The 26,363-nt window shown below is 33.9% G+C and overlaps 1 protein-coding gene across 5 annotated transcripts in view; it reads left to right on the forward strand.

Moving 5' to 3' along the window:
- LOC126818162 (GTP-binding protein Di-Ras2) overlaps positions 1 to 18,295 on the forward strand; it is a 39,541-nt gene extending 21,246 nt beyond the window's left edge. For 4 of the 5 annotated variants that reach the window (XM_050545388.2, XM_050545394.1, XM_050545393.1 and 1 more), the window contains exon 2: positions 14,027 to 18,295. In XM_050545388.2, coding sequence (XP_050401345.1) covers positions 14,027 to 14,656 — 630 coding nt within the window. In that variant the 3' untranslated portion in view covers positions 14,657 to 18,295. Of the gene's footprint in view, positions 1 to 9,830; positions 9,957 to 14,026 lie in introns of those variants that run through there. The other variant, XM_050545392.1, reaches the window with a different exon arrangement.
- Positions 18,296 to 26,363: the final 8,068 nt, after the last annotated feature.

Raw genomic sequence — 26,363 nt, forward strand, 5'->3', positions numbered from 1 at the left:
AATTAAAAACAATGTGGGAATCCATTTATAAAAGGTGTGATGGTAACAATGGCATGATGATTAAAACGTCAAAAGAAGAGGTGTTTAAATATTCTCTAGAGATCATCTATCTAGCTACATCAATCAAATCTTATTATTAATCCAAGTGCTTATTTTTTTTTCATGGAATTAATATTAATCTTACCATTAGAAATACCCAGGGAGAACAAAATGATGATATTTTATTTTTTGGATTCTGAAATGTCTGTCAGTAGTTGTAATGATAAATTTCATTTGTGCTTGTAAACTGATTGTAATGTGTAAAAAAATCATGATTGCACCACATATACAATCTCGATTCATATGTGAAAAATTTGTGATGAATTTAAATTGAGTTTTAGATGCTTTTCAGAACTTCAGAGCTTGAGAGAGAGAAATGGTGTTTAACGTCCACTCAAGAAAAAATAGGACTAACATATGGTTCAATTTTATTTCAATAATTCGCCAGCGCGTACCTTGTCACATACAAGTGGGGAATCAAAGCCACATCACTTGACTCAATGACAGACCTTATCAAACATGCACGGGTTAACCATTCGGCCACCCAACCCTCCTTCACAGCTTATACCTACATTAAATTTGGTTCGCTAAAGTTTAAATCTTTTGACTTTAAAAGTACTGTTTGTTGTATTTGACCTAAAACAATTGTATGTTTATGATATGAAAATGATTTTATATGCCCACATGGTAATGTGGTCGTATATTGTCATCGGTCTGTCGTCTGATTTCAAATTCCATCTGTCAAGGGGTTCTTTTACATGCACACCAATGATTTCACCTTGGTTTTTTTGTCCCATCCAAATGACAAGACAAGAACATAGTTGTATAATTATTTATACCAGTATAGGCTATATTGTCGTATGTCTACATATCTGGTTGGCATATTTGTATGGGGAAGCTGAGGTAATTAATGAACAAAATAACATGTTTGGGGTTTTGGAGGGTATTTTATTACAAGGAAATACTTAAGATGATGAAAATGATCGTCTTCAATAATAATTTAAGTAACTATTAAATTTGGTCTGGCCTTCTGGATATCTAATATATCGTTCACACATGCATGGAGTATAAAAAGAATGTTTTCAAAATTCTCACTGAAATTACCCCTTTAAATATGAAGTCTTTGATTGTTATATATCTTGATTTAGCAATAAATTTTCGATGTTTAATAAATATCTTGATTTTGCATGCTACTTTCAGTAAAGTTTAAAAGATGGGTATCAGTTTATCTGTTAATTCTATTTCTTGCAAATACAATCGCAAATTAGATAGCATCCTAAATATAACTGTATAATAATGTAATAATTGGATAAAAATTGTGTAGTTTTTGTAGTATGAAACGTGTCTGTTCGCCTACACCTAATCTTTTGACATTTAACAAGTAACGATGATGATCTTGACGTCTTAATTACCTGAAAATAATCCACACTTTTATATAATTCGTACTTTGAAGGACAGTTCATCTACGTAATGTTATTTTCGATCCAGGAAATCGTGAATATATATCTGCGTTCAAAATCATCAAACAATCTTAAACATGCATGATGTAGATTTCTATATTGATGATTAATATTTTGTCGCAAGACGAATATTTATAATTTAGAAATTTTTTAATACATTGTATTTAATGACATGCGTCACAGCACACGATTTAAAGATTAAAGTCTATTCTTATTCAAGTGATGATAAGACAGGTTATTTTAAACGTTGAACAAGACAATTTTTGTAACGTGTCTGTATTTATATTTATAGTTTAATTAGAAATGATAAAGCACTATATATAATTAATTTTTTGAAGATGTTTTTATTGGTTTCATATGGTGCGTCATACATGGCTCACAAAATTGGCTAATTATTTCGCCTTTGGTAAGTGATCGTCTTGATTACCACCAAGTCACTTATGCATTTGGATAAAAGAATTCCTAAAATGTGAGTAACTAAACCTGGTTAACTAAATCAAGCAAACAGCTCACTAAGATTGACTTTAATGTATGATCTTTTCATTCACAATTTAATTAAAACACAGATCCTATTTCGTTTCATTTTTTATAGTTCAAAATTTTGTATTTCTTGTCTTTACTACATTAGGGTTTTGAAGGGTTGTTATATAACCCACGTGCCAATGAAACAGTCTGTGTGTAATATACCTGAAGATGCACTTACACTAAAACTTGAAAATACTATGTTATAATAGGAATGAAGTGAGATAGATTCAATAATTCTCGAGATATGGGTATAATATTGATATTTAGTTATCACATAGGATTTAACTTTGATTAAACATGTCTTAGTTGAAGCGGTAATGATTGATGTCGTAAATAGACTCCACCAATCAATATACTTTCATTCATTTTTCTACAGGCTAACATGTACAGGGGATAATTAATGACGTTATATTTACGTACTATCCACCATGTTAGAGAAAACAATAGTGTCTAAATATAATTCAAAGTAAATATCTAATCAATAGTACATAATGTAGATTGATACAATGGTTACTTTGAAGGACTATTTATGGCTAAACGTTTAATTATCTTGGCTGGTGAGGTGAAACAAAATATAAACGCCCGCCCCCTCCTCGCTTATCACTGTGGGTCATCGTATATATGTTATAAACCCATCATTAAAAGAATATAATTTTTTTTAGAAATAATTATTCTGTAGCTGACCTTATCAGCTTAATGTGATTTTGAGAATGTATATTTATCATCTGATGTGGCAATGAAAACAGTTTAATCTATTAAAGCGGTTGTCCTTTAAATGAAATGAAATGAAATGGGCTTTAACGTCCTACTGATCTGCTCCGAACTGGGCTAATGAAGACGGGCATACACCATAGAGTGTGCTATGAAGGAAATTTTGCCCGGACAGTGGGTCTACGGCCTACTCTGATATCAAATTCAAACTGTCAAGGGATCTTTTACATGCACTTGTCAGGCCCTCCGTCCTGCATCACTGACAAGGGGGAACCACAGCAGAAAATCTGGATGCACTTTCTCGGCCAATGCAGGGATCGAACACACGACCGCCAAGCTAGCGAACCAGCATCTTAACCACCGTGATCCCTTGTAGGCCTACATTAAAATGAGCTATAATGTCAGCATACTGGGAGAGAGAAAAAGAGAACAACATTGGGTATGACATCTATTCAAGTCAAATTGGGTCATTTTGGGACTAACATATGTTTTTTTTAATTTCAATAAATCGTTTGTGTCTACATGACTTTATTAGTTTGGGAACCTCGCTGGCTTTGTGAGTAAAGCAATGGCTTGCTAACCAGGATGTCTTGGCTTCCCTCCCAGTTTTGAAAAAGATAGGTTCCTCTGGATTTTCCTCTGTGGTTTCGCCGTGGTCGGGCAAGGAACTGCGTCTAGTCATTTGCATGGGACGAAAAAGTGAGGTCCCATGTAAATGTTGGTGTGCAATTAATCATGCACTTTAGATCATAAGGTTTGTCATTGATTCATGTGGCATGGTTTCAACCCTAAGCTTGCACATGACAAAGAGTTGAGTAGCATACCATCTCTCTCATACTCGTCTTAATTTATTCAACTGGCCATTTCAAGTTTACATTGGACCGTTCTGGGACTAATGATCCTTTTAGTGATTTAACTTCTACAATATTGTAGTTTGCAAGATATTATGCAAAATTCCTTCAAATGATAATCATGCTTTTAAGTTGTTCAGCCTTTAGTTTTTTACCGGCCAATGTTGTTACACTTGTAGAAATAGAACGCTACTGGTAATAACTATATAAACACCTCTGAAAGTGATGTTGGAATGTCTTAAACAAATACGAAGAAAATTGTTAATCAATAATAACCAAAGTGCATTTTACTTTACTACATGACGTCCATATGTATTGGGTTAGACAGACATAGAAAAACAAGAATTATAGAATCCGTAATAGACTTATATACTTCTATTAAGCCTCTTTATATGATTTACTTACACCATAAATATAAGCAATGATGTCATATACCTGTGACATGCATCCACTTACCTACCAGTATATGTCATTAGATACAGTCAAAGAGAAACATTAGATCAATTTATGTCATTTGTTATGCAGTAATTGACGTAATGGTTATATTTTTAACTTCCAGAACCTGGATAGAAATCAATATTTGTATCCGTATCTGATATTATAATAAGTGTTACGTACAGAGACATTTTCATTACCCCATAGAAAATTTTGAAATTTAGAGGACTAAATCTAACATATATTTAGGTAAGAAAATATTTGAGCATTGCTTAGCGGAGTTCTGTTTGTTATACTTACATGTAGTGCTACTGGTCTCTTTGTTCATTTTAGCATCAAAATTAGATTAAAATGCTATTACTGGTATATATGTAGGAATTGGCCATATTTGAACCTTCTTGCCAACAGTGTGAGTCCCGCAGATTATTGTTATTGTGGAATTCTATGATATTTTGTGTGAAAATGAAGTAAATTTTGAAACCTTTTCCAATCTAAAGCTGCCTTTTCCAATCTAAAGTTTTGTTATTGTGATGTCTATGGAAAGATAGGATAAGTTGACACCCGAGTTCCAACCTCTGCCCTCCTCTTGGATAAACCACTGGAAGTATTCAGACAAAAATAGTTTGCTTGGTTTGTTTATACAGCACCCCAAATACCCCCCCCCCCTCCTTCTTTTCGCCATGGATCAATCAGTGGAAGTATTCATGACAAAAGATCAATGTGAAAATCATGTCTCTGAAATAGTGCTTTGTTTGTACGTACGCATGTCCTCTGATACAAGATATGAATATGACGCAATTTCCCCTTGAGTGGCAGGCTGTAAATTATTCTTTTTGTTTAAAGAGTATATTATAACCGAGTGATTGAAGTATTCAGTCAATCGTTTTACTGGCTACCATGTTTCATGTGATGCTGTATGTTAATCAGAGATTGAGTAGCCGACTATATTGAATTTATCCCACCCATATCCTCAAGCTAAACAAACAGGCAGACATATTGGATTTCTTAGTTCTTTTACTTGATTTGGTGAAACAAACATTTGGGATTTAGGCCAGCGCAACAGAACTGATTGTAATTCAGTATTTCATGAATGGGTGGTATTGATCGATGACGTAAATACGTAAATTGGTACATTGATTTTTCGGCCATCAAAGCCTGTGTGACGTGACCTCATTCTACATGTCTATTACAGGCTAAAACAAGGAGGTTCGGACCCACTTATTTTCTCAGATACTATCTCCATAACACGATAGCCTTGGGAAATGATTGGACAATATTCTGTTTCAGAAAAGTTCACAATCAACTCGAAATAAAGGCATTAAGAGGATCTGTAGTTAATCAATAACACTAGCCACTTAATACAGGATGCAGTAGTATTCCTTAAAATGGCACTTAGTATATATTTTACACACAATGCAGCACTGGTTATATGGTCAAAACGCTATTACAGATTATCCCAGTTAAAAAATTTTTCTAGTGACTTGGTCTTATTCTTTTTTTTTTTTTGACTAATTTGTTATGGGAATTATCAATTATCATTATATATAATGAGGCCTCTTAATGGCCTAGTGATCTTAAACCAGACATAGCAGATCAGATCATCAGATACAGTCATGGGATTGTTGATCTTTTGAATGTATTTGCTGAGGGTTTTTGTCTACATATGAAGAATCTGGCAATAGGGGAATAGTGATATCATATGTCATCTAGTCGTTTTGAAAGGACATTAAACACCATGCCTCTCTCCAATTTTGAAATTGTGCAATTTCACATGCTTATAGTGCTCTATGTTTTTTTCCGAAGATGAATTTTCATCCAAAATTATTCCAGTGAAAAGGATAATAGGATAATATCCTAATTAAATCCCGCCGTCATCAATGTCTCTGCTGCTTTTATGAGAAATCATTGAAAGTGAATTAAAAAAAAAAATCTAATCCAAAGAAGATTATAACATTCTCAGTTGTGTATAGATTTTTGTTATACGTATCAACAAACAATAGAGATAGATATTAATAGATAATACCAATATTGATAATAGATCAGATTAGGTAGATTTCACAATACATAAACTTTGATATTTAATGTAGATAATCAAATTGACTAATACAGTTTTCACGATAGCATTATTGATAACTCCTTTGGGAACGCAAAAACTAATTGTAACCCATTTCATTTTGATAAGTCGTGGATTGGTTTTAAAAAAAATGACCTTTATAATGTCAAGCTTTATTATATTTTGTAATGATCGGAAACAACACAATGGTTAGTGAGGTAAGGTGCTAGTGGGTTGAATCTGTTTCAGACATTATTTCTGTGTTTCAATCTACACTATTGTAATTAGGATCGAATCAGTAGGATGCCCTTAAGAAATTTGGTGAACTATGTGGGCAAAAACAAATATACAAAAATTATTTAATCCATATGTCAATACAGTCAGCTATTTGAATTTGCTGCAGGTCGCTGGCAAGTGACATCAGATGTTCCTAAATGAGTAAGCATATCCTTCCTTATGCATGACAACTGCCACAACTTGTAGATCGCTATAAAGGGCTTGGGGTATTCTTAGTTTCATGCTATTATATTTATTTCTTCTCTGCATTGTTAGTTGTCTTTCAATTATTTGAATGTCCCAGGTTTGACTTACAGCATGTTCCGAGAAGGACCTTATCCCCGTCTTCATTAGCCCAGGTTAGGAGCAGAACAGTAGGACGTTAAACTCCGTTCATTTCATTTCAGGACCTTATCAATTTTCAAACTCTATTCCCACTAGCATTGTACATATGGCCATTCAAAAAAAGAATCATATTTTAGTTGCAAAATGACCAAAGTTTTGTGTTTACAAGATGTTAAAATCCATTTAATTCCAACCCATTCAGTTACTTGTTTTTCCGACCAGTAGGTTAGTAATGGGAAAACATGGACCTAACCGAAAGTGGTGGAACTAATTATGGCCTAGTTTATTTTACACAACTCTTGTTAAGCTTCTGAGATAAAAAAAAATTGACCTTTATTTTATAAATGTCAAATCAATACTTTGTGACTATAAAAATTCTTCCTTCAAAATTAGTTTAAATGAATGTGGGGGCGAAGTGAGAAAGTAATAAAAACAGCGGGACAAATCAGAATTAAATCTGAAATTGTCAGATATTTATTCAACTTCCTGACAGCTCCCAAAAATATGATGACTATAATGTTGTGTGGGCAGCATGCGAGAATATCAGTGGTGTATTTGTTAATCAAGCCATTCTTGAGACAAAAAAAGAAAGAGAAATGGGGTTTAAAGTCCACTCAACACAAACTCGGTCATATGGTTCAATTTTATTTCAATAATCTGCTTGCATGTAGGGGTTTTCAGTTATAAGAGATAATCAGAGAATACCCATGAGGTTAGACAGGCGACCTGACTCTACTCCTTGTCACGTACAAGCCAGGAATCAAAACCACGCCACTGAACTCAATGACAGACCATTCGGCCACCTGACTCCCAAGATGAAAAAAGGAATTAACTTAAGTGACATTAATATGTGTTAGAAAAAAAAAATAATAAACTTTATCGATTTCCTATAACTCGGTTGAAGTTAAAACTGAATCAGCAATGGATTGATTATTTTTTTCAAATCTATGTAAACGATAAGCCCAATTTAACTGTGTAGTCGAATCAAGTCAAATTTAAAAAATGAATTTGAATATATCCACAAAAGCAAAGTTTGCGTGATAGACTCTTGTAAACCTTATTCCTAGTCCTGTGTGAAGTGATGTGACACTCTTTCGAAGATCTCTAAGTTTTTAGTTTCCATGTATCCCTAAATTCCACACTGTGCAAGTGCCTGGATAACCATATCAATATACATGCCATAGTGATAAATGATTGTCTCTATTATTAAGTCACTCATATAATTAAAGACTGAACATCCGTAAATGGGTTATGTAACCCCGTTCTACAAATCTAGCGACCCCTTTCAAATGACTCGATGTTTTGATTTGAAAATTTTAAACAAAGCAAATAGGCAATATTAAAACATTTTGATATTTGATTTACAAACCTGGAGTGACTTATTTTCGGCGTCCACTGGCAGTCCCATGAAATCTGGAACTGCACATTTAATAGATTTATTTTGTATTAAAGTCTCTTAGCATGATTTGAGGACTATAGGTATCCCTTGCAGACTACAGTATTGTAAAGTTGAATATCTATCTATACATAGGATTAACAATTAACAGTCCTAAAATGGTTTAATTCCAGTTAGTATTTACAAAGATATGATTAAACATACATTATGCAAGAGCTAAATCTGCCTATTGCAGGTCTTTCTTTAGGTCTGAAATGTTATCTAAATATTAATTGGCCATTAAATAACTTGCTCACACCATAATCAACACTCAATGCCATTGGATACTTGAGACTTTAACTAGATTAGAACGTTTCGCTATTTAAAAAATTTAATTTAAAAATGGGAAAGTGAGGCTAGGTCATGAATAGACCAGTGCCCTGGTTACCACTATGCACATATCTTGTCGAAACTACAGTGTTAATTTGGATGAGAATGAAGCAATTTGAATGAAATTTTCAATATTTTCTTTTTTTATCTTCTATTTTTGAATTATTATAGCAAGAATGACCAACTCTTTATTAAAGTAGCTAAGTCTCTAACTCATTATCATCCAAAGTCTTCGACATTAAAAACACAAATTATTTGTCAATTTAAATCAACACTGATGTTGTGATCTTACCGGGAAAATATTGGCTTCTGATATCCACTATTTAAGACAGAATAAACATTTTACCATTGGTACAAGAATCGTGTACCATAATGTGTTTCAGTGCTATTTGTAACAGTGACTCGAAGAACGAGGCTAGACATATTCCACAAGTCCTGTCAAACGGTGACCTCATATTCTTATCTTGAGAGCATGCGCAATAAATACTATCGATGTAGACTGGAATAACCAGATGCTAGAGATTGCCATTCGATTGAGTCTTCTGGTGTATTTCGCCGAACATAACTGATTTGAAATCAGAGTAAAAACGGAAATGTTTGAATGTAAATCCGTTTATATACACTCATATTACATTATCATATGCGTTGCGACCCATTTGTGTCAATTTCTAGGTGCCAAATATTAGCGATTTAGCTCCTTTAAACTCTTAACTAATCCATCAATTTATGTAAATGGTTTAATTCTGTTCAGTATTTACAATTATATGATGAACTGAAATTTCATTGATCTATATAAATGGTACACACGCCATTTTTATGTTTTTTGAAATCTAATTGATGCACCCGTTTTAATCCAGGAAATAATATAGCATTGATATTTTGATTTGGTTTTCTTAATTAAATGTTAATTAATTGATCTGAGTACATATTAGGATGGTTTAAGCTGTGAGAAATTTAATTTTTTCCAAAAAAATGCAAATCATGCACAGTTACTTTAAGTTTACAATGTGTAACGAGCATATGGGATGTAACTAGTCATAAAGCAAATTGAAAATCTATTTTTTAAAATCAGGATATCAACCCAATATCAAAGACTAAAAATGTAGGGCGTGTACGTAATCAAAGATATTATTTCATGTCATTATGCTTTTGTTAAAAAGGAATAACAAAGTTAATATTTGTAGTCATGTCTGTGGAATGGTTGTATTGAGAAATCAAAGAAAGTGTGAATCATCTCCCTTACCACACCCGAACCTAACCCTACTATTGATGACTGATACTTTGTTTGATAGTTAAATCACGTATTTAAAAGGCAGATTGTATATATGTATAGTATATATTGTATATGTAGGACATTAGTTATGAACGAGGTAAAGTTAATAACTGAAATCTTATAATGTTTATAGGTAGACAAGTGGGATATATATGTTGACTGGATATTTAATATACATGACTTCTATGTTTCCTGATTCGCATATACAATGTCAGATCTACAGGTAAAGTAGGTTAACATGTTATCATAAATAAATGACCTCTTTCATATAATTTAGGTTCATTGGGAAGTCAGACAAACTGCAACCCAGTGATATGCAGAGAGGGTGGCATAGGGGTGACAGCCACAAGCATCCATTTCATGAGGGATTCCAATCAAAGAATGAAATTAAATTAAGTTTTTTGAAATTTGAAAGTGTTTTTTTTACAAGCTGCCCTATTTAATTTTTGTGCCCTGCCTTTCGAAAATGTTCATTAGGTGAATGCCTTAACAGTGTTCAATCATGTGCTTTTTCCACTAAGGCTATATAAGCAGAGATAAGCAATTTGATTGTTTAAGACGTTGGAACACGATAACTTTGGTTCTAATTGGGTGAGTGTGATGAATCTCAGAGTATAGATTCATTATATCAATACCTTGAATAAGTTTGATGATGAGAATTTTCTGCTCAGGCTAACTAGCGATAAGCAACTTGATTGGTCAAGACTTTGGAACATAACAACTCTGCTTTTATTCTTTAAGAGCATTTAGTAACTGGGTAGATAAATAAACTATACACATACTTATGGAAAACAGCTAATGATTTATTTAGGCAACGTTTCGAAGCGGTTGAGACAATACTTTTCGAAACGTCGCCTAAATAAATCACAGTAGCTGTTTTCCAGAAGTATTTGTATAGTTTATTTAACTCTGCTTTTAATTGAGATAGAATGTTAAAGCTTGGTGTAGATTTACATTAGGTGAATGTCTTGACTGAGTTTGATAATTAACATTTTCTGCTAAAGTTCAGCAGAGCTAAGCAATTCCATTGGTCGATGCATTAGGACAAGATAACGTTGATTCTAACTAATGGAGAGTCATGAAATTAATTAATATATGTTATCTATTTATTTTGGGATGTTGTTACTGAAAAACTGCTAATCAATTTTTAAATTTGCTAATCAAATTTGGCAAAATTAGACTTTTTGATTAGCAGTGCTGCTAATCAACTGTGAAAAATAACCGACAGCCCTGGACATCAGTCTCACTGTTGGCTTGTTTTTTTTTTTTAACTGTTTTGGCATATTGAAAAGGTCTCCCTGTTTCACATTTCCGAGTACCGTACTAGACCTTATACTTGAGTCTTGAGGGGTATACAATGAAGAATTTGGTCCTGGGAATCACCAAACCTCCATACACTATACTGCTGCAACCTGCTTCAGTGGACTAGCTTCTAGAAAAAACAGCTCTAATTCTGTCAGAATTTCATGTGATGAATAGTAGATGTAAAATTTATGATCCTTTTAAGTACCGATTACCTTTACCATATTTTAGATATACACAAAAAGTGCACATTGAAAATTAATGTGCAAAGAAAGGAGTTCAAACTACAGAGTAAAAACTTTAGATCTTATTTAAATACATTGCTTTGTATACAATCTTACTTGTTTTATATCTATTTATTTACCAATACAGTTTTATTACGCATGAAAGATAGGCTGTGCATTTGTAAAAATATCATGCACACTTACTAATATCACTATTTTATTTGCATACCATAAGATTTTTGCATACCATGTCTAAAAACAAGGAAACATCGGGCCAGAATCTCAAACAGAAACTGTGACATGTTTGGCGTTATTTATAACCTATATAAGTCAATATAAAATAGAACTTTCAATTATAGTCTCTGTTGCCAATCAATAATAGTTCTTCACATGAGTAAACTGATCTGTGGTGTAGAAAAAAATCCTTGTACTGTGCCCACGTTTAATTTAATGAGTAGGAGTAGAGAAGATGTTGGCCGTGTAGTACGCGTGTAATACACATGTTCAATGACACTCGGCACATCGTGTGCTTGTAATTTGAGTGGAAGTGTAACAGTAGACAATAAATGGTTTCTCGTGGAGTTTGGTTGACAGTAATTCTAGATTTATTGATGTTAGTCTTCTTCTGTCAGTTTTCTACTTCTTCTTCAGACGTAAAAAGTTCAGTTATTTTTAATCTGGAACCTATATAAGTATAGGATTATTTGTAATAATGGTAGTTTGCCTTGAATATGTCCGACACTCCAGATATTCTTAAGTTTGTTACGCCTTATTTTTGTACAGACGTAAGTAAATTTTCCTATTCTATCTTACTTTTGATTATCAGTAGCCGATTTTAGAATTTATCGAGCTTTTGATTTATTTTGCATGGGGTAAAGATTTTAATTTTTGATGAATTCTGTTGGGTTGTTAGTGCTGTGGCTTGATAATTGTCAAAATGTTTTAAATACATGTAGGTTGACGTTTTTTTCATAATCTTTTCGAGTTATATCAGATTATATTTTATGATTAGAAAGTATATATCACGAGGGTCACAAGAAACTTGACCACAATTACTTTACTTGATAATATCGTTAACAATAATAATTTGCACATAATTTCATATGGTTAACAACAATTAGTTGTGGAAGATTCAAGCATGTAAGTGTAAAATTCTGAAAAAAAGTGGCATGGTACAGCGCAGCCCCTCAAATCCATTCCCCTTAATCTGACTGTACGTTTGTTTGTGATTTCTGCATATGATCGTGTCTTGTCCATAAATTTGTTTTGTGTATTTGTATGTGGTGCAGCCCCCCCCCCCCCCTACTTACTATTAGTTTATTTCAAAAGGTGATCAATTTTTCCAGCTGTCATCTTCACACAAAGTTATCAATTTTTTTTCCACTACTGTTTATTTTCCCCACAAATTGTTATTACCATATGATATAATATACAAAATATTATAGTTGTAGTATAGAAATTATTTAGGCTGAAGTCAAGTAAACAGTGGACTATTTTGTGGGCCCACCAGAAATACACATTTCTACTTTTAAAATTGTCCAAACTACCCAATGACTGACTAGCATTTAAAGTAGATGTGTATAGTTTGGAGTGTTATTAGATGAGGAAGAGGAAGCATCTTCACACATCTTATATCTAATACCATTGCTATTGATTGCCTTGTGGTGTTTTGTGAAATTCTTTTATTGTAGACAGTTAATTAAATCTGGAGTTTTATTGTCAGTTTGTCTAAATGGATTTACAATAGAACTGTGAATAACAAATAGAAATGTTGAACAATACACTTTTAAAAACTTAAGTTAAGATTTCCCTACTTAGATAAATGCAACATTAAAATTTTCATTCGATAGGGTTTAAGCAAATAAAATCTGAGAAAAATTAAGGTTGTTTTATTTTCAGGGAAGACAAAAATTGACCTATTTTCCTGTGGTATCAATCATTCCAGCCAATACTATCTTCACCTCGACTACAACGAATATAGTCTAGACAAAATAGCTCTTAATTTGTATTCAGCGTTCATGGTCATACTAAGATTCATTCTACTGTGTCTAGCAAATGGTTGGGCAGAAAAATAAGATTCACATGTATTTGAAATATGTAGAATGCATTGCTAACTGGTTGATGGATACAACATTCTCATAATTTATTATGTGAGCTGTATACATGAATGGAACCGAGGTTGGCTCACTAACCTGGAGGTCCCATATTTGATCCATGCGATGGTTGAAAGTTCATCTTGATTTTCCGGCGTGGTTCTCCCTTGTCAGTGATGTAGTATATAGGACCTGGCAAGAGACAAATGTATAGTCATTTGGATGGTACAAAAAACTGAGGTCCCATGTACACATTGGCGTGCACGTAAAAGATCCCTTGACAGTTGGAATTCGAAATAAGAGTAGGTCATAGTGCTATTGTTCGGTCAAAATGTCCCTCATAGCACATTGCATGGTGTATGCTTGTCTTCATCAGCCTTGTTAGTTCAGAACAACAGGATGTTAAACCCCATTTCATTTCATGTTTTTTGTATACATGAACAGAAAGTTACTACATGTACATAGAGAATGAATGGCTGCTATTTTCTTGCGATTATATTTATTGTAATCAAAAAGCACACACAATATAGCCTGAATGATTGAGACTAAATTTTCAGATGTCAGAGACACGTTCCGGTTACAAGGTCCAGAGAAATAATTTTTGGTGTTTTCTTAATTTATATAAATGCCATAAAATCTATCACAATCAACATGTCTGTCTCTTCTATTTTCAGATTCCTAAAGACAGATCTGTACGGCTGAGAGTAATGCCAGAACAGAGTAATGATTACCGAGTTGTGGTTTTTGGTGCTGGGGGTGTTGGGAAAAGTTCCCTTGTGTTACGATTTGTGCGTGGGACATTCCGAGAAAGTTACATACCCACAATAGAGGACACTTATCGCCAGGTCATCAGTTGTAATAAACAGGTGTGTACCTTACAGATAACAGACACCACAGGCAGTCATCAATTTCCAGCAATGCAGAGACTCTCTATATCTAAAGGACATGCATTTATATTAGTATATTCCATTACCAGCCGTCAATCATTAGAAGAACTTAAGCCTATATTTGGCGAGATTTTAGAAATTAAAGGTGATATCGAAGGTATACCAGTAATGTTAGTAGGTAATAAATGTGATGAAACACTTCGTGAAATCACCACACAGGAAGGAGCGGAACTTGCCAAGAGATGGAATTGTGCTTTTTTAGAGACCTCGGCTAAAACTAATCATAACGTCAAGGAACTTTTTCAAGAATTATTACAGTTAGAAAAACGCAGGACTATGAGCCTTCAGCTGGAAACCAAAAAATCCAAATCACAGAAGCGTAAGGAAAAATTAAAGGGAAAATGTGCATTAATGTGACAATATGTTTATAAGAACTGTTAATTCTTTGTTTTCATGGACATTTAATTAGTAGAAATACAGTGATATAGTGCATTTTATAATTATTATTTGTTCTAAGTTGTTAATTATATTTTAGTTATGTTCATGTTATTATAATTATATACCGGACAATTTGTAAGTAAAGAAATATACATGTTTTAATATTGTGATATACAGTTTGAATACATTTAACTCAGAGCTGAATTAAGGACTTTGTGGGTTTGGTAGCAGAATTTTGTCAGAAGTGTTTATAATCCATGGGGTGGGCTTCAAGTAAAAAACAATTGTGATAAATAAAGATAAAAAAAATCGGCCATCAAACACACAGCTTGGAGGTCTAAATTTTTCTTTGGACACAGAAATCCAAATAATCTCCAGAAAAAAATTCTTTAGTTTTTTAAGATGCCATTTTGGGCCAGGAGCTGTGCATCACAGGCACAGTACGTGCTGTCCATATCTGCCTTAGTCCAGTTCTGATTTAACTTGAACCTTTTCACTGTCTTGTTTTAATTCAAAACTCAAATTTAAATTCATTATACATGTAACAATATGTTTTAATACTCTTCTTGCCTAAACTTGTGATATCTATGCCTAAAATCTAAATAGTAAGAGAAAAAAATAACTTAATCAAGCTTTTTTTTTCAAAATTTTATTAAAAATGACACATTTGGGCAAAAATTATGTACTGGTATTTATTTCACAAAATCAAAGCAAATAGTTTTTACATTTATTTTATAATTTTAACAGTAGGCTATTAAATAGTTATAATTTTTATAAATAATTTTTACATTACAAGATTTGTTTAACCATTAATGTGTACGTTTTTTTTTAATTTTAAGATTTGATTACCAGTAATTTTGCAATTTTGCAATTTTAGAATTTTTGTCTTAGATTTTGATGATAATAAAATGTCATGAATGTCGCCTTAGGTTAGGATTCAGAAATACAGTGGAGCTTCGTGATTAGACTTATGTTGGGATCCTGTAGGTGTTACAGTGAGATTTATACTTTGCACACAATATGTATAACAAATCTCAGACTTTAGAGCCAGGTAGCTCTCCCTATGTTACTGTGAGCTCTTTATGTAATGATCCACATTAGTTAAAAGATGTCTATCCATGAAAATTTTATCTATAAAATTATCTTGACTTTAATGTTTTTATAATTTTACAGCTGCTAGATTTCTACTTGAACTACTGTATATACTGGAAATCTTCATGGCTAGTAACAAAAAATGGAATTCAATTTACTTATACCGTTCTATTGTTGATAAGATTATTGTTAGCCAAATGTTAAGACAACACTGCTAATTAATATTCAGTACTAGTTATATACAATATAGCTTATATTAAGTTTCAAGAAGTTATACAGAAACTCATGCAAATGCTTTGATTTTTGATTGATAGGCAAATTTAAGATTATTTGAATATGCTATTATATAAAATTATTAACATTTATTTTCTTGCTTAAAGATACATTATGTAAGATTTAGATAATGAGCTAGCCATTCTTGCTATAATAGTTCAAAAATGGATAATGCAAAATGAATATATTGAAAATTTCACTCAAATTACTTTATTGCGAACAAAGATATTAGCCTTTGAAGGTTTGACAAGATATGTGCATTAATTGTAACCACCGTACTGGTTGTTTGAGGTTAAGCCTCACTTCTCTATTTTTAACTTAAATCAAAATATGGCTGAACCATTCTAATCTACTTAATATCGGATGGCATCGAGAGTTAATTATGGTAATAAATGTCTTATTAATAGATTATATAACATTCAGGCCTAAAGAAAGACCTGCAATTGGCAGATTTAATTCTTGCATAATGTATGTTTAAATTAATGATGCCTCTCTATAAACCTTTAACTGGTTGACTAATAGGCACTTGTAATACTTGTAATAGGACAATAGAACTGGTTTATATCAAAACTTAATGGCACATGATTTGAATTTTTGAAAGGTTTGCTTTGTGGAGAAAATATGTACTCAATAAGTAGTGAGTGATGTAAGTTTCCATGCCTATAAAATATTTTCTCCAAAAATGATTAAAAATAAATTAGATTTATAAATGTTATGAATGTATTTATAGATAATAATGTACATATATACATATATATTCATTAGTTATATAAATAGGCATTTTAAACTTAATGTGAATCTGCATAGACAATGTTATAATCCAACAGCTTAAATACTTTTTAACAGTGCATGAAATTAAATAAACATCTGATAATTCACAATTGTTATACAATAATAATAATATCATGCAAGTTATAGTTTCCTGTTTTATATTATGCTAGCAAATTTATAATTACAGTTTTAAATAAATCAAACTAATAGAAGTGAAATCTGTTTAGAAAAGGCTTTTTAACTTATAATGCTACTTAATAGATAATCAGTCAAATTTTAATACTTTATTTACTTTTTAGCATTTTATTTATACTAGCAGAATTCATATAACATCTCGGTTTTGCTAATTTTTTTATCTATTTGCATTGTCTGATCATATCAAGATATCGCTTGATATAAAAAAAAAATAACATTTTTAAAGTGTAGAATTTTTGTTAAGGGAAAGCTGATGATCTCAGCAATTTACTGTACATTATCACCATTCAATTTATCACAAAAACAGATCTCAATATCACCAATATATTTATATAGATAAAACTTTAATCAAAATGGTTTTCTGTTACTGTTAATTAATTCTAATGCCTAGAAACATATCATTATGTATTAGAAGAGATTACCTTTTCGAATGTTAAACTAAATGTCAAACTATTAAAGAAAATTTAAGACTTATCTTTTAAATAATCACATCAGCTTAAGAAACAAAAGGATTAAAAAAGGACAATAGTATGACATTTACATTAAGCAAAGATATAAAGCTGTATTCATTGAATGTTTAATAAAAATTAAAGTTGTAAACTAAACACAAAATTAAATAATGTTTAACTCAGATTCTTAAAATTTGGAAGGACCTTTTGGCCATCTCCCCCCCCCCCCTTTTTGTATATTTTTATCTTAATTTGAATTTTTTTAAAACATTAGTTGTTTATTTTATGTCATATCTATTGAACAAAGTCTAATATACTAGTATATCATATAATATAAACTGAACAATTTTATTTTATGGAAGATAAATTGATATCTATTGATATCTATTATGTAATAAATGTTAAATTATCACAATTAATTGAAAATAATGGTTTTTATTGGAAATATCCATCTTGAAATATTTATGATCTGCAACCTATCATGGATAGATCATTGTCATGACAAGATGGAAGATAGCATAAGGCACCATTTATAATCAAAGTATAGTAGCCTATTTTATTTTATGTTTTAGTGCAGATTTCTTAAATGTTTTTGTCTTTAATAAACATTCTATGTTTTTATCACTTTTGATACTATATCATTTCATTGATGAACTTGTAGATGTGAAGCATTTGTAGCCATTTAGTAGGCTGTAAAGTAGGCTAGTTGTCTGTGATGGAATTGTTTTAATGAGATATATAAACTGTTGGTTTTTATTAATTTTTATGTTATGATATATATTATTCACATAGTATTACTTCATTGTTTTCATAAAAAATAAAATTTTGTAAATAAGCATTTTTTGTGGGTTTTTTTATTTCTGTATATTGTGTGTGTGTGTGTGTGTGTGGGGTGGGGGGGTTAGGTAATTAGTGTAACAGTGCCTTTGTTTCATTCACAGTAGAATTGAAGGTTTTTATACGTAAAGACACTTGAAAATATATTATTTTGAAAAAATATCTTGCTAATCCAAAGAAAACAAAATATGTTAAAAAAAAATGACTGGCTGGCAAACTTTTTAAGTGAAAGACTTGGCGTGTAGCAAGACTTATAAGTTTGTACCACTTTTGTCAATGTTAATCCGTTTGCCATTTATGCCTAAATACAGTGTTTGCAAGAAGAAGGGCAAGATTTTAGCAGAGAGAAATTCAAGATAATATTGTTAGTCCAATAGCATTGTCATATAATAATCTGCCGTGACATCTATGTCCCACGGCTTCTATAATTAGCTGCAGTTCATCACGAGTCTAAATATGTCCCTTCACGGTGCCAATGTCAGCAGTTCATGCAAGGATTTAATTATACCGGTGTTATTATTTTCCCCGACTGCTAATCCAACACTCTAGTATAGACCTACTGCTGAGAAATGTGAAAAAAGAAACATTTCATATAATTATGCAAAAAAAAACGAACGTGTATGTTGCTATAGGTATTGACGGAATACTTTTCGAGCCAATTTCTATCGGTATTTTGGATTTGAGAGGCCATATAATATTGGATCAACCGTTTGTGAAATGAATTGGAAACTATCCAATAGGAGGCGGGTGAACAACAAAACCTATAAAATGATGTATTACAGGGGTCATTTCACATACAATGTTTGTCAAAGTCAATTTCATACCATTTTGGGGCACCATCTTGGATTTTGGGCTCTCCATGAGTTAGCCCGTAGTTGTCAGAGGTAGCAAACTACAGATATCTTCACTAGGGTCCCTTCTATCAGAAAGCATCGTCAAACCTTGTTCCTCGAGAAATGGCCACACATCTGGGCGCTGTGACCCGACTATTTGGCTATGATTGTAGGCACAAAATGTAAACAATGTTTAAAAGGAATGCATATAGGACTATGCATGTATAAATTGATCATTGTCGTTTATGTAGAAGTGGGCGCCACATTTCTGCTTTTCCTAGGAATGTTTGTCAGAGCAGACAGACACGAGGATCGTTGAGAGTGGTCCTCGAATGTGAGAAAGGAAGACATTTTATATATGTAAAACCAGATGAAATAAACATATCAATTTAAAAAAGGCAACATGTACACCAAAGTTACAGCGATACATTCGTAGAGGTATGGGCTCGATAATTAGGGGTCAGAACCTGAGATGCCCCCAAAAAAATCGGGTTACAAACGCGTTTTCCTGCCATACCAGCTCGTGGATACAGCATCTTCATCGTGGTCCAATATAGCAAGCCTTAGGTGGTTGACCTGAATCCCAAACAACCAATCAATCGTCGTGGGGCATGGGTGGCAAATGCGTTTTTTCTGCTATTCTATATTCCGTGAGTTAAGCAACTTCAAAGTTTCCAATCGTTTTGCAATCGAAATCCCACTCTATGTCGACCTGAATTCCAACCATCCAATCGGACTGTTATAGCTGCATTCACAAATAATAATCCTTGTCGGAAAAATGTCGCACATGGTAGACTGGTTCAAGACAAAATGTTTTAATCCATAGTTAAATCAGTACAAATTCGTGGTAGTCAATTAAAATTTTAAATTAAAGTAAAATTATTGTTTTATTAGATTCCGGGCACTTCATTTTGCTAACTGGGTGAAATAATAAGTTTTGTTTTCACTTTACCTGTCTGCCCGACAAGTCAGATTGCCCGAAAGTTTGGAAGAGGGGGTTGGGGGTGGGGGTCACCCCGGCTCGTACACCAATTTCCGAAAATTGAGAATGGTCAAGTGACATTCCCGGAAAGAAAAATATGATAACATAAAGGTGTGCCGGTGAAGTTTGGATTTTATAACAATTATACTTGCCCCGAAAAATGGTCAGCTTTTGCCCTATACAAATGTACAATTTGTGACGCTATCAGTGCCGGACTGGTGGGCATTGACCAAGGCCCACACAAGTACGCGCCGAGGGGGGTCGGGTCTCTCCCCAGGAAAATTGTTTTATTGTCACGGACAGGTGTACAGGTGGGCCCAGTCCGGCACTGGACGCTATTGGGGGTGGTGGGGGTGGGCTGGGGTTGATGAAGGGGCTCACAGACCCCACCTCGTACGACTGACTGTATACGTACCATGAGAAGCCCCAAAGGAATATTTGAAAAATATGTTGTTGTTGTTAGTTAGTTGTATTTTACGTCCGCTTCCATGGAGGTGAGATGGTTGTGTTTTGGTTTATAAGGTAGAATACGATAAAAGGGAGATAAATCTACTATCAACGAAGACTCGTGATGGTAAGTCCAGAATAAACTTGCTCTTTAATAATAATAATGTGAGGTTTTTATTTTTTAATTGTTCGAATCATTGGTAAAAATGTCGGGTACCAGTAACGACATTTCCAAATATTAATGTGACCCCGTCTTTTGCACATGTCCTAAAAGTAGTGTGGTTACATGTATATCATAAACTGTCCTGTTTCTATTTATAGCGGGGTTGGGTGGCCGAATGGTTAGCGAGTGCGCGCGGAATCACAAGGTCTGTCATTGAGTCAAGTGGTGTGGTTTCGATGCCTGTCCAACTTCGTGGGTTTTCTCCGGGTCTTCCGTTTCCTTCCCACTGCTAGAAACCTCTGCGCTCAAGCGAATTATTGAAATAAAATTGAACCATGTCATTGTGTTGGTCCTGAAATGACTTAGTTTGTGTCGAGTGGACGTTAAACCCTATTTCTCTCGCTCTCGATTCATATCTTCAATAATGGAGGAGAGGGTTTTAGAATAATTTGCGCAAAATTCCAATATTTTTTATTTCCCCATCATTCTGTGTGCAGCTGACACGCCCTGGCTGTCAGAAAGATACAATATTCATTTGGTTTCCAAATTCTTACCTTTATTACCAAGGTTAGGAAGGTTGGGTGTGGCGCGCGGGTTCAAAGATTATGTTGAATTAGATAATGATTTCTTTGATTACTCGTCGGTCTATGTATGTTTATAATTATATGTCATAAAATAGAGACGACAAACAGGTTTCATCCCCATAAAACATACCAGGAATTATCATATTTATTCAAATACATGTATACAAACAGACATGTGTATGTGGTTAATCTGTTACAATATTATACGTTTTTTGGGGTTTTTTTTGTCTGTAGTTGTTGAAATTTAAAATCTGTTCTAAACAGTCAATTTATACTTTACTCGGACTAAAATCTTGATTAACTGGATTAGCCAATGTCAACATAATTATAAATTTTATAATTATGGGTTTATTGCATTTGACAGTTCGGGGGTGGGGTGGGTTAGGTGGCCGAATGGTTAGCACGTGCGCGCTGTATCATACGGACTGTCACTGAGTCAATTCGCGCGGTTTCGATTCCCCGGCTGTACGTGACAAGGAGTGGGGTCGCCTATCCAACCTCGTGGGTTTTCTCCGGGTCCCCCGGTTTCCTCCCACTGCATGCTAAAGACCCCTACGCACAAGCGAATTATTGAAATAAAATTAAACCATGTGTTAGTCCCGAAATGACCTAGTAAAGCTACACTACTTTGTTTCACGGTAAACGATGAAAAGATAAAAGGTATATGCCGACACAAACTGATTTCAATACTGGTTTATGAATATTTTAACATTTTAAAGTACTTTTCGTCCGTCTTGGAACTATTCATAGTATAGTATAGTATATTTATACATATTTACATAGCAACGCTGCACTGTGGTTTTAATTGGCTATAGTTACCATTGTTTATGGTTACATAGTATATCGTTAACTAATAGAAAACATGTATACACGTGTCTTAATCTGTAGTATGTGGGTACAATTTAGGAACAATGAGTGGAAGATAATCCTGGGATAGATTTAAGAAAATTAATAAAATTAATGGCCAATTGTTTACTTATTGACTATTAAAGTAGCTAAGTCTCTAACTCAATATCATCCAAATTCTTCGACATTGAAAACACGAATTATTTGTCAATTTAAATGAACATGATGTTGTGATCTTACCGGGAAAAGATGGGCTTCTGATATACAATATTTAAGACAAAATAAACATTTTACATTTTACCGTTTCAGCGCCATTTGTAACATGGGACTCGAAGAACGAGGCAGGATATATTACATAAGCCATGTTGAACGGTGACGCTATATTCTTATCTGGAGAACATGTAGAATAAATACTTTCGGTAACCGATTAGAAATTTCAGTCAAAACAGAGAGAGAGAGAGAGAGAGAGAGAGAGAGAGAGAGAGAAATGGGATTTAACGTCCACTCGACACAAACTAGGTCATTTCGGGACTAACATATGGTTTAACTTTATTTCAACAATTCGCTTGCGCGTAGGGGTCTTTAGCAGTGGGAGGAAACCGGAGGACCCGGAGAAAACCCACGAGGTTGGAAGGCGACCCTACTCCTTGTCACGTACAACCGGGGATTCGAAACCACGCCAGTCGACTCAATGACAGACTTTATGATACAGCGCGCGCACGCTAACCATTCAGCCATCCACCCCCCCCCCCCCCCCAAGTCAAAACAGAAAGATTGAAAGTAAATCTGTTTATATACATTCACATTACATCATTATATGCGTTGCGACCCATTTGTGTCAATTTCTAGGTCCCAAATATTAGCGATTTAGCTCCTTTAAGTCGAGGGACGTATTTTTTAATAAAATGTTCTTCCATTAATTTCGTGGTGTCATCAAGCTTTCATTTTATAAAAAGGGAAAAATTTGCAATTTTACTTGTAGGTGCTGTGCACATTTAAGGATATATCTATTTATAAATAAGGGCCCAATTTCAATATTACAATCCCGTTGATGGTTGCGTACTCGATCCCGTAGATTGTACCCGTCTCCCCGATGAAGAAATTTTGACAACCATTGCATGTCAAGACATGAGATTTTTTGTGTCACAATTCATGTTGTCGTTGACATTAAACGTAAAGTTATGAAAATTATATTTGTTATTTGGCGTAATATGGTCGCAACATTTACATTGAAGATCCGGGAATTTAGATACATAAAAACCGGTCCTTGTGATAGATGAATTGAATTTTGCTTTGGCTAGGAGGCGTTTCAGATTAGGTGGCTGTCTTTGTGATTTAATTAATTGAACATCATCAAATTTCGTTCTGAAGTTGTCGTTTGATGCCAGGAGTGTCCTGCTCTCGTACATTGTTTTAAAGAAGTTGGGATGTTGGGGGTTATGAGTAGCGACAAAGGTAATAATATTATCCGAACTGTCTTTTGCTTTAGCAGCCCTCAATGTTTGGATCTCAATTGCCAAAGCCTTATTTATCCCAACTACTATTGCCTCGAGGGGATAAAGCTGTTTCAATAAATTTCTTTTTAGTTCACCTAATCTGACAATCAGGGGGTGGGGGGGGGTGGATGGCCGAATGGTTAGCACGTGCGTGCTGTGTCATACGGCCTGTCATTGATTCAACTGGCGTGGTTTCGAATCACCGGTGTGACAAGGAGTAGGGTCGCCTATCCAACTTCGTGGGTTTTCTCCGGGTCCTCCGGTTTCCTCCCACTGCTGAAGACCCCTACGCGCAAGCGAATTATTGAAATAAAATAAAACCATATGTTAGTCCCGAAATGACCTATAGTTTGTGTCGAGTGGACGTTAAACTCCATTTCTCTCTCTCTCTCTCTGACAATCAGGAGGTCTTCATCTATCACAATGTGCATATATTTTTCTAGCTAAAGAAAAGGGTATATTATTTTTGGTATGGCGTGGATGACATGATTTATAAGAAAGATAGATTTTGGTATGTGTTTCTTTAGAATACATATCCGTTATAAGGAGTTCTCCCCTTCGTTTCACAAGAACGTCCCAAGAACGCGATTTGCAGATCGTTCGTTAACTCTGTGATGCTATTCTTGCACGTCACGTGATTAATTTATGAATGAACAAATCGGGTGATCAAAGGCCATGCCGTTAGACTGGACGACAAAGTTTGAAGTCATGGGCGTCCAGAATAACTGACCTCCGCGGTCGACACTCTTTCGTAGTCACGAAAATGTGACAGGCATCATAGTCACCAGTGCAGAATGATTGACAGCTGTCAGCCTTCACTTTGGAAATATCAAGGGAAATAATTTGAACAACTGGAGGCAGACCACATTGACTACTACATAAATGTTAAAACCCGTTTTCCTGCTATTCCAGTATAGCCTTATTTTTATCGCTACCTTTGACAACCTGATTTTCACCCATAACGCCATTAATTCTCCTACCCCCACATAAATAATGTTTCAATTTTTCTTTAACCTGTAAATAACTACGTTTTTGCCCCCCCCCCCCTTGACCAAAAATACAATATAACTGTTTAAAATTGATGTATGACACAATTCTGAAGAAATGTTTTCGGCAGTACATAACTTCCTCGACATCTCCCAAAGATTTTGAAAATTCTGTATGAATATGTATGAAATATAAACATTCTGATTGTGGTTTGTACATATCGTGTATATAGCCATCTTATAATTTAATCGTTCCTCTACTTTACTTTACTTTACTTTATTTTACTTTTCATTATATATTTATGTTTATACTTTTATGGAGAGGGGGTCTATAGGCTTCTGCCTGTTCTCCAATCCATTTTCTGTGAATAAATATTGTTTAGAAATTTATTTTTATTTGTTAATGTGATCAACCGAAGACGCATATTATGTTTTAATACCGACAAATGGGGACCAACAATCGTGTACACACACACACACACACACTAACATCCGAGGACGTTACAAGTGTATATCAATAATATAAATTGAGTGGGTTCAACACTCTATATCCGAGAACAGGCCCCCTTTGACCACAGGAGCAACCCATTGAAAGAACTTTTTTTTTATTGATTCAGCCACTCAAAACTTGTAATTTTCTAAACCAATCTGACGGAGGTCTTAGAGAATGTATGTGAACAATCGAGGACTTGTGGACTTGACAGTCATTGTGGTCTTTAACCTGCAAATAACTACGTGTTTGCCCCACCCCCCTCCTTGACCACACATGGTGAAAAAAAACAATATAACCGTTTATAATTAGTGTGCGGTGCAATATCGCGAAAGGAACAGTTATTTATTAATGTGACCGACCGAGGACGCACATTATGTTTTAATACCGACAATAAATGGGGACTTTGTGTATGGTGAACACTAACAACCGAGTACACACACACACTCACATCCGAGGACGTTATAAGTGTATATCAATGCGGTGTTTACAAACCCTCTAATGCTCGTTTGTTGTAATATTACAGCAAACGATAATCCCAAAATGGATTTTACATGTGAGGACCGCCCTTTGATTGATATTAACTTAAACTTTTAAGATATTAAAGATACATTCCCATGAAAGTATTTATAGGGTTGTTATTTCCAACAAAAGTATGGCAAATTTGTTATAAATGAAAAGTAGAGACGCCCAATCTTAATAGAAAATTACTGGATGGGGTAGCCACTGGGCCAAGATGTCAGGGTATTACTTACTGTCAGCCTGACCGCTTATTGTTTGCCAGATTGACTTAGGAAGCAGTTATTACTTTTTAATCGAATAGTTAAGTGGTTTGGGAAACATTGAGTGATTTAAACGTACAACAGACCCTGCAATCAAACGGCGAAACAATAATTTGGCAAAATCAAAGAATTTACTTAGGCTTCAATATGTATGTTAAATGAACAGTTATCGTATAAATTCATACCCTTTTTAACAGAATTGTGTTTTAACCTACAGCTTTAGTATTGGCAATGTTTTAAATGTTACGATGCATCTTATTGAAAATTCATAACGATGAGTTTTCTAACTTATTTTCGACTATGGTTCAACTAGTAAGTGTAGGAAGACTGCACAACACACAGCAATCAAGACAAAAACCATATAAGACACATGCCGTTAATTGTGAAGGTTATCGATTAACTTATTTGTTATCATTTAGATTTTATATTCATTTGTTCATACTAATGTATATATGCATAA

The sequence above is a fragment of the Patella vulgata genome, chromosome 4 (assembly GCF_932274485.2).
Source record: "Patella vulgata chromosome 4, xgPatVulg1.2, whole genome shotgun sequence".
Lineage (NCBI taxonomy): Eukaryota > Metazoa > Mollusca > Gastropoda > Patellidae > Patella > Patella vulgata.